This window comes from Scyliorhinus torazame, chromosome 2 (genome assembly GCF_047496885.1).
Source record: "Scyliorhinus torazame isolate Kashiwa2021f chromosome 2, sScyTor2.1, whole genome shotgun sequence".
Taxonomy (NCBI): domain Eukaryota; kingdom Metazoa; phylum Chordata; class Chondrichthyes; order Carcharhiniformes; family Scyliorhinidae; genus Scyliorhinus; species Scyliorhinus torazame.
In genome coordinates, this window is record NC_092708.1 from 246,573,278 (window position 1) to 246,583,281 (window position 10,004).

Consider the following 10,004-nt stretch of genomic DNA (forward strand, 5'->3'; position numbering starts at 1 on the left):
CAGGGATGCATGGATAAACGTAAATCCTCTTTGATTTTACAAGGCCCGGAACTCCCCATAACAACAGAGACCTGACACAGCCCTTGGGGAATTTCAGCTCAATGCACTTCTTATTCTGTGGAGCAGCAAATCTGCTGTTGCAACGTGAGTTCAAGTTGCAACTTGGGTTACCAACCCTTCAGGGTTGACCTGGAACTTCTAGGAATTTAATATCAATCTCCAGGACACTCCAGTGTGAAATTCTGGAGGAAAGTCACTGAGACAGAAAGTATTTTTTTTTTGTAATTTTCTTTGAATGTTTCACTTTCATTTCTCAATGAAAATAATGTGGGGGGGAGCACAGTCTGGCTGGCAGTAAGGCATCATCCAATTGGGTAACAAGTCTTTTTGTTTTCCATGGATGTTGTTGGCCAACTCATGGCTGGAGTGTAGGGACTAGTCATGTGATGAAACCTCCAGCAACACGCTTAATCAGAGTTGGCAGCCCTAGCAGCAACGCTGATTTGCAACCCTAAGAGATTTGGCCAGAAAGGCAGCTCTGGCTGAAGCTTATGCCTGATGTTTCCATCTTGTTCTGAGAACAGAGGCTGAGTTATGCACTGCAAGCAAGAATCTGTGGTCTTGCAAAGAAAACAAGAAATTTTCCCTCACAGAACTGAGACAAATTCTCAAGTAAATTACCCTAACCCCAAGTGGAAATAACAACGAAGATCATCAAGAAGAGTGTCTCTCTGAAGGAGTTGAAGAATAAGCAATTAAGCTTACATGGGCAGAGAGAGGTTTTCGAGCAGCAGTAGAATATCATCGGGAACAGTGGGAAGTTAAAGGGGAGAATGATCATATCACCCAGTTCTTCACTGAAACTGGAAGGGCGGTCTGACAAGACATGTGTCTCCGTGAAGGTGGCCAATTCTCTGTAAGCTAAATGCTTTTGGGAGGGATTGTGTAGGCAGTTTTTCGAAAGGGGAATAGTGTGTAAAAATAAAGTGAAATTTTAAGATATTTGTTTCAATTAACAATGAAAGTGTTTTATAATCACACCACTTTAACATAGAAATGTGAAAATCTTGTGAAAGTTTATGCCACTGATCAGCTTAGAATTGGTTGTGTGCACAGATGCACGTTGTAAAATTTTAAATTCTTGGCTTACAGCTACATGGGTGGCCCATTGGCACAACATACTGCAGGAATAACACCCATAGAACACCAATGGACATCTATTCCTACTAGTTTCTGTGTGGCGAGTTACTGAGCTCCTCTGCAGAATCAATGGGAAACACCAAGAAGGATGTCCTGTGGAGAGACACTGACTGCTCTTGTGTACATCCAAGCAGCAGGTTGGATGGCTGGCTGTAGGCTACCTATCTGCTTGTTTAATTGGCCTGGGCTGTAGCGTGATATGAGGAGATTTCGAAAGATGGCGGGAAGTAAGTACAACGAATAATCACATCAAAAAGGTGAAAGTTATGACCAGCATGTGATGAACGGTTACTGCCTTATCATCATGTAAGGTGATGTCCCCTTTAAGACCGGGCTTGGAACCCTGGGGACGCCACCTCTGGCTCCGCCCATCTGTGAGCCATATATAAAGGGCTGCCTCATGGGCTGTGCAGCAGTCAACACATGTCTCAGCTCTAGCATAGTTCTTAGTCTAATAAAGCCTTCTTTACCGTTTATACACTAAGCGTCGTTATTGAGGGTACCTCACAGCATTAAGGATGATAAATATCCATTTAATTGGATATGAGATTCACACGTTGACCATACAAATGAGTTAAGCTGTGAGAAGCTGGCCAGATATTAATATAGTGAATTAGATAATAGCACTCCCAACTCAAGTACATTAAGTTAGAACTCTCAGCTCACTACTGGCTGACATTCCAATGTAATGCCCAAGGAATGTTTTACTGTCAGGGCTACCCTTTTCTTTGGGTGCAATGCTAAACTGATGTCCTCTTGTGTTGTTATAGGTGGACATTCAAACTCAATAGCATCTTCCTCATCTATTACCGCCAAAGAAAACAACTAGCTATTCATCATAATGGTGTTTATTGGGTGTTAAAAGTGCCCAATAGTTATTTATGTCTCACAACAGCACCTGACAAATAATTTGTTGTGTTAAGCACTCCATGATAGTGTGTACAGGCTCTGTAAAAGGCCAGAATTGATTTAAAAACAAAAAAATACTAGAAAAACTCATTCCTGTCCACAGATGAGGGATAGGTTTCACATTTCTGGTCGATGACCTTTCATTAGGACCGTTCAGATCAGTTGCAACCTGACCTGCTGAGTTTCTCCAGTGTCCTTTTTGTTTTAATTCCAGAATCTGCAGTATTCTGCTTTTGTTCCAGTATTGACTTTTCTTGCTTCAGATAAATGTGACCTACTACTGCATTGAAGGGTAAATGTGAGAAATAATTACACAGAGGATGGTGACTAATAGGACTAGACTGCCCAGGAATGATGCATAACAGGAGAGAGAGAGACAGTGAAACTGAACTGTGCCCTTACTGAGGCAAAGTGTCAATTTCAAACCTGCTCTCTTGACCATCAACACATGCCCTGGAAAAAGTGGGAAGAAGAACTAGGGGAGGAGATAGAGGAGGGTATGTGGGCTGATGCCCTAAGCAGGGTAAATTCCTCTTCCTCATGCGCCAGGCTTAGCCTGATTCAATTTAAGGTGCTACATAGAGCACACATAACGGGAGCAAGATTGAGCAGGTTCTTTGGAGTGGAGGACAAATGTGGGAGGTGTGGCGGGAGCCCGGCAAACCACGCACATATGTTTTGGGCGTGCCCGGCACTGGAAGGGTATTGGAAGGGAGTGACGGGAGTGATTTCGCGGGTGGTGAAGGCCCGGGTCAAACCAGGCTGGGGGTTAGCTCTATTTGGAGTTGCGGAAGAGCCGGGAGTGCAGGAGGCGAAAGAGGCCGACGTTGTGGCCTTTGCATCCCTAGTAGCCCGGCGCAGGATCCTACTCATGTGGAAGGAGGCGAAACCCCCCGGACTGGAGGCCTGGGTAAATGATATGGCGGGGTTCATTAAACTGGAGCAGATAAAGTTTGCCCTGAGAGGATCGGCTCAAGGGTTCACCAGGCGGTGGCAGCCATTTCTCGACTACCTAGGGGAACGTTAGAGGGAAGACAGATGACCAGCAGCAGCAACCCAGGGGGAGGGGGGGGGGGTTAGTTTAGGTCAAAGATAAAGGGGTTTTGTTACTTGTGTATTGTTTAAAATTTCTGTATTGTTATTGTTGCGTTTGCTTTGTAAGAGGGGAAAAATTGTTGTTTGGGAAAAAATTTTCAATAAAACATTTATAAAAAAAAAAACACATGCCCTGGAAGAGGCTTGATGAGTATGACCATCAACACATGCTCCTCTAAAAGGACAACAGTTTCAAAAGCTGCCAGAAATGACAAGGACGGTGTCTTCCAGTGATGGGTTGTAGGTGGAGGTCGCACATTAGGTGGCTCCTGCTCGAGGCTCCAGTTTTTGGACATTAATACCCAGTTTCTGGGGCAGTTTTTGAATGAGTTGGTGCAGGAAGGTTTAAGGAAGGAAGGAAGGTTGGAGATGTCGAAGACCCAGAAGAAGGGGACTGGAAAGAGGGGAGCGAGTGAAAATCCGCTATCGAGTTAGCAGGTGAGTCCCAAGGCAGATAGATGGTGGAGGCTGGATCGTTGGGTGGGGCCGCTCCCCTCACAGTGGAAACCCTGACCAAGGTTATGGCCATAGAGTTTGAGAGGCAGTTCGCCAAGCATATGAAGGTGCTGCGGAAGGGGTTGATCGCTGCGATGAAGGAATGCGTGGAGGAGGCAATTCCCCCAGTGAAGGCAGCAGTGTCAAAGACATTGGCCTCGGTACGAGAGCAAGGAGAGAGGTTGAAGGGGGTGGAGGAGGCCCTGTATAGGTCGGAGCCACCGGAGGAGAAATGGGGAAGAGGGAATTTCTGGACAGATTGGAGTGTCCGAGGCTGGGAGAGGAAGATAGGGCAGGGTTGGAGGAGCCAGTGGGGGAGCAGACAGTGAAGTCACTGATTGGGAGAATGCAGACAGGGAAGGCGATGGGGCCAGATGGGTTCCTGGTCGAATTTTATAGGAAATTTAAGGACAACCTGACGCAGTTGATGATGGGAATGTTTGAGGATATGATAGGTGTCTTGCCACTAACGATGGGGCAGGCTTCCATCTTATTACTACTGAAGAAGGACATAGATCCAGTGGAGTGTGGGTCGTATAGCCCCATATCTCTGCTGAATGTAGGTGCCAAGATATTGGCAAAGATGTTGGCGTTAAGGTTCGAAGGGTGTCTCCTGAAGGTGACTGGGGAGGACCAGAGGGGTTCATGAAGGAAAGTCAGTTGTTCTCGAACGTGAGAAGGTTGCTGAATGTGCCCTTCCTCCGGTGGAGGGAAGGGAGATGGAGGTGGTGATGGTGGTGGTGCTGGACGCAGAGAAGGCGTTTGATGGGGTAGAGTGGGGTTACTTGATGGCGGTACTGGAGAGATTTGGAATTGTGCCGAAGTTTGTGGCGTTGTATAAGGAACCGATGGCGAGTGTTTGCACTAACAGGATGAATTTGGGGTATTTCGCACTGTTTGCCCTTGGCCATTGCGCTAAGGAGCTCAAGGATGTGAAAGGGGATACTGGGGTGGGATGGGTTGGTGGAGCATAGGGTGTCCCTATACACTGATGATCTGCTGTTGTATATTTTGCAACCGAGCACGTCAGTGGGGAGTATAATGGAACTGCTCCGGAGATTCGGGAAGGTCTCGGGGTATAAATTACATCGAGGAAAAAGCGAGTATTTTATGGTCTCCCCACTGGGAGTGGGAATGGGAGTGGCAGCGACCCACTTGAGGTGTTTGGGGTGAGGCTCGAGATTGGGCAGGGCTTTGGAAGTTTAATTTCACTAGCTTGGTGGGGAGGGTGAAGGCCAATCTGTTGAGCTGGGACAACCTCTCTCTGTCGTTGGCGGGCCAGGTGCAGGCAATCAAAATAAATGTTTTGCCGCGATTCCTGTTTTTATTTCAATGTCTGCTGGTCTTTTTACCCTAGTTCTTCTTCAGGGGGGCGGATAAGTTGATCTCCTCGTTCGTTTGTGCGGGGGGGGGGGTGAGGTGGCCAGGATTAGGAGGGTGGTATTGCAAAGGGGATAGTGGGGTGTGGGGTGGAAACTTGCTGTATTATTGTTGAGCGGAGAATGCGGAGAAGGTGTGGGGCTGGAGCAATGATGGGGGCTCTGTGAGTAAAGATGGAGGTGGGCTTTTGTCAGGCTTCGGGATTGCATCGGCGCTGCTCCCAGGGAAATACTCGGTGAGTCCGGTGGTGGTGGCCACATTGAAGATTTGGAGGCAGTTTAGGCAGCACTTTAAGCTGGGGTCTGGGTCAGGGCGATGTCGATCGGGGGAATCATGGGTTCGAGCCGGGGAGGATGGATACGAGGTTTCAGGGATGGGACGAGAGGGGAATTAAGGAAATGAAGGATTTGTTCCTTGGGGGGCAATTTGCGAACCTAGAGGAGCTGGGAGAGAAGTATGGGTTGGTGCATGGGAAGGGTTGAGGTACATGCAGGTGCGGAACTTTGCAAGGAAGGTTTCCCCAACCTTCCTGATAGCGCCGGCGTGCTCGTTGCTGGAGGTTGGAGAGGGGGTAATTTCAGCAACCTACGGGAGGGTTCTGGAGGTGGTTAGGGTGTTCCTGGAGGGGATTAAGGCAAAATGGGAGGGGGAGCTGGGGGAGCGCTGTAAGAAGGGCTGCAGTGTGCAGTTCTGCGGAGGGTGAATGCCTCGACTTCATGTGCGAGGTTGGGGCTGATACAGCTGAAGGTAGTGTACAGGGTGCACCTCACAAAATCAAGGATGAGCCAGCTGTTTAAGGGGGTGGAGGATGTCTGTGAGTGATGTGGGAGGGGTCCCACAAACCATGTTTCTATGTTTTGCTTCTGTGCGAAGCAGGAAAGGTTTTGGAGGACGGTGTTCAGTATAATCTCAGGGGTCTTACATGTGGATTTGGAGCCCGGTCCCCTAGAAGCCATATTCGTGCCGTCGGACTGGCCAGAGTTGCAAGCAGGAGCAGGGCAGATGTCTTAGCCTTCGCCTCGCTGTTCGCTCATGGGTGGGTCTTGTTGGGGTGGAGGTCAGCTTCTCCACCCTGTGCCTCAGTATGGCAGGAGGACCTGCTGGAGTTTTTGACCGTGGAGAAGGTGACGTTCGATCTGAGCGGAGTGACAAAGGGGTTCTACAATTGTTCATCATGCATCTTTGGGAGTTGGTTACTGTTGATTGTTGAGGTTGGGGGTTCAGTGAGAGGTTCGGGGGTTTTGTTTTGTTTGGTTCGGGTTGTTTTGGGGGTTTTGAATTGTGAAAGTGGTGAAAAGTGGTTGAATAAAAATACTTTAAAGAAAAATTGACAAGGACTATAGAAAGAATACATAAAAAAACTAAATATAACTTGCAACTTCCAAAATAAGTCTTCAACATGCCAACTCAGCTATATGCTCCTAAAGAAGCTTTCAGAAGGCTCGAAAAATGTCAATGCTAAACAGTTGCCTTTCAATCTAGCCTTCCAGTATTCGAATGTATCATACCTTTTACAATTGCTGGAAAATGAGTGGTTGTCTTACCAGTGTTTGTAAATCATTCTTGCTCATAATTCATAAAGTTTGGGAGATCCTATCAATGCTGTTTCTGTACATGTTGTGTGCTTGGTAAATATTGCTAAATTAATGAATGAAAATATTATTTTTAGATATATATTACACAATACATGTATAGCTGCTTCTTCCAAGACAGAGATCTCATCCTGAACTTATCATCATCTCAGTGGAGGAGAATAAAAGGGAAGGGGTCAAGAACCATCACTGCTATTAAAAACCACCACAGCGGTTCGCAAGAAGAGGGCAGTTGTTAGGTTCCAAAGGAGTGACCACGAGGAAGCATAGAGGAAAGTAACACAAGTTTATTCAACACAAATACTCACTGTACATCCGATTCCCTTTTTTAAAAATATTTTTTATTCGCCTCCTTTTTCACATTTTCTCTCAAATTTACACCCACCAACAATAAACAATAATCAGTAACAAATATGTCAATCCCCATATCAACAACAACGATCCCATCCTCCCACCAAACCCCAAACATTAGCCCGCATGTTCACATAAACAAATGACAAAAAGGAATCAGGAATCACCCATAGTCACCATCAACACACACTGCCCCCCTCCCCCCAACCCTCCCACCCACCCCCCAACTAATGTTCGATGTTATCCAGGTCTTGAAAGTGCATGATGAATAGTGCCCATGAATTGTAGTACCCTCCATCCTTTCCCTCAGTTCAAACTTAACCTTCTCAAGAGTCAAGAATTCCAACAGGTCCCCCCCGCCACGCCAGGGCACAGGGTGGGGAGGTTGCTCTCAGGATCCGCCTTCAGGCGATCAACGAAGCGAAGGCTACAACATCTGCCTCCGTACCCGTTTCCAACCCTGGCTGGTTCAACACCCCGAATATGACCTCCCAGGTGCACCACTTTAGAAATTACCCTAAAAACCTCCTTCCAGTAATCCTCTAGCTTTGGACAGGACCAAAACATATGAACGGGATTAGCGCGCCACCCCCCCCCCCCCCCCCCCCGCCCCCCGCCACCCTCCGCAACACTCACACACATCTTCTACTTCTTCAAAGAATTGGCTCATCCTCGCCCTCGTGAGGTGTGCTCTGTATACCACCTTCAGCTGTATCAGCCCCAACCTCACATACGAGGTGGAGGTATTCACTCTCTGGAGCACCTCACACCAGACCCCCTCCTCCATATACTCTCCCAACTCTTCCTCCCACTTTGCTTTGATCCCTTCCAGTGGTGCCTTGTCCTCTTCCAAAATAGCTCCGTAAACCGCTGACAGTGCCCCCTTCTCCAGTCTCCCTGTTGTCAGCACCTCCTCCAGCAATGTGGAGGCTGGCTCCACCGGGAAGCTCTATCTCCTTTCTGGCAAAATCTCACACCTGTATGTATCTAAACATTTCCCCCTGCTCCAGCCTATACTTCGCTTCCAGCTCCTTCAGACCTGCAAACCAACCCCTAAGAAACAAATCTTTTAGTGTCTTAAATACATCCGATTCCCGAAGGGACTCCTGTGCTCTGACCCATACCCATTGTGGTAAACCACGTTATTGTCTTATATTCACTGTGCTGTATTTACTTTTGACCGCAAATTTTATTTCGCATTTCGCTAAAATTAAAAATAATACCGAAGCTGGCGGTGACATCAGCACCAGTGCGAGACCCATCTCACCCAGCTGTTAGCAACTTCTCTCTCAATCCGTTTATTCCTTTTGGAAGGGAGGGATTGCGGAGGACTGCGTTGGGAGGGGGGTAGGGGGACGTTCCGTGCACACTATGGACACAATGAGAGGATAAAATGGTTTAAGAAGTGCCACTGGGACGCAGTAAATAAAACAACGCAAGAGGCGAGAGGAATCTCTCAAGTGACTTGATGTGAAAAAATAAATCTCGAAAGAGAACAGGCGCACGCACACACAGGTGTACACACACGCGCGCGCCCTCACACACACACAGGTGTACACACATGCACGCGCCCTCACACACACACAGGAGTACACACACAGGCATACACATGCGTGCGCGCACACACACACAGGTGTACACGCACACACAGGCACACACACGCGCACACTTCCACAGACACACAGGCGTACACACATGCACACACACACGCACATAGGCGTCCACGCGCACGCACGCGCACAGACAGGCGTACACACACATGCGCGCATGCGCACACAGGCGTACACACACACACAGGCACACACGCGCGCACACTTCCACAGACACACAGGCGTACACACACGCGCACACACAGGCGTATACACACACACAGGCACACACGCGCGCGCTCACACGAAATAAAAGCCCCACTACATCCTCGCCATGTCGCCAGAAGTAAGGAACGAAAACACAAAGCTAAGAATCATAATCGTCGTCTTCCTTGCCGTCTTCATTGCAAGCCATCGGGGCGGGCGCTGGCATTGGCAGGTTGCTCATCACCGGGGAACACATGGGCATGGGCAGGGTTGGTAGCGGAGTGCTGAAGAGAGACAGAGGGCTCTGAATTGGGTCCCCGGGCTTGTCCGTGCTCGACCGGGACATCTCCTCCTCGTCCATCTCGCATTCCTCGGACTCGTCCTCCTGTTCTGATTCGGTGCTGGATTGTTTATTGTCCTTTACTTTGGACCCCACCCCTCCATTTGTGTTTCTCTGTCCCGACCCTGGCTTCCTCCCCCTTTGAGGGGCCTTGTCTCCCTCCATGTGATTGTCCTCGTTTTCCCCTTGCATGTCCGGCACAGAGGCAACCAGGTCCTTCAGGAAATCAAACTGCTGTTCAAGCTCGATGCACTGTTTAAGGTGAGATGTCGTCATGGTCTTGGCGTTCCGCAATTGGGTCACATGACAGGCCTTGGTCAGTAAGGAATCCAGGAAGAGTTCCAGCGCTTGAGAGATTATCACAGGGACGGCGGCAGCGAATTTCCCAATGTCCTCGTCCGTCTGCATGATCTTCTGAATTCTGGCCGGGGGGAACCGGGCGTTATATTTCTTTTTCTTTGACGGCATCTCCGGGTATTTTTGTTGATTTTTCCCCCCTCCACCAGGATGGGTTTTTTTTCAGTGACCTTCCCTGTGCTGTATTGTACATGCCTGAGCTTGTCCAGGCTGGCTCCGCTTGTGGCTCCGCCCCTCAGGCTGCTGTAAAAAGTGGCAAGTCTCCGCCTCTGGACCCAACAGGAGGCTTGCTGTTTAGTATATTAAAGCCTCAGTTACGTTTATCACTCGTCGTCTATTATTGATGGTGTATCAATTTAATACACTAAACGTCTAACGATGGACTCTTCACTCAAGATGAACTCCTCACTCAAGCCTGATCACTTGCAACTGGACCCACAAGCAGCTGACGCTACAGAGACGTTTGAACACTGGCTAAGCTGCTTCGAG

General features: G+C 48.4%; 1 protein-coding gene across 1 annotated transcript; it reads right to left on the reverse strand.

The window, feature by feature from the left end:
• Nucleotides 1-8,973: 8,973 nt before the first annotated feature.
• On the reverse strand, nucleotides 8,974-9,663 carry drap1 (DR1-associated protein 1 (negative cofactor 2 alpha)). The gene has a single exon (XM_072495084.1). It carries the CDS (start codon nucleotides 9,624-9,626, stop codon nucleotides 8,979-8,981), a length of 648 nt encoding a protein of 215 aa, XP_072351185.1. The 5' UTR covers nucleotides 9,627-9,663; the 3' UTR covers nucleotides 8,974-8,978.
• Between the last annotated feature and the right edge of the window lie 341 nt (nucleotides 9,664-10,004).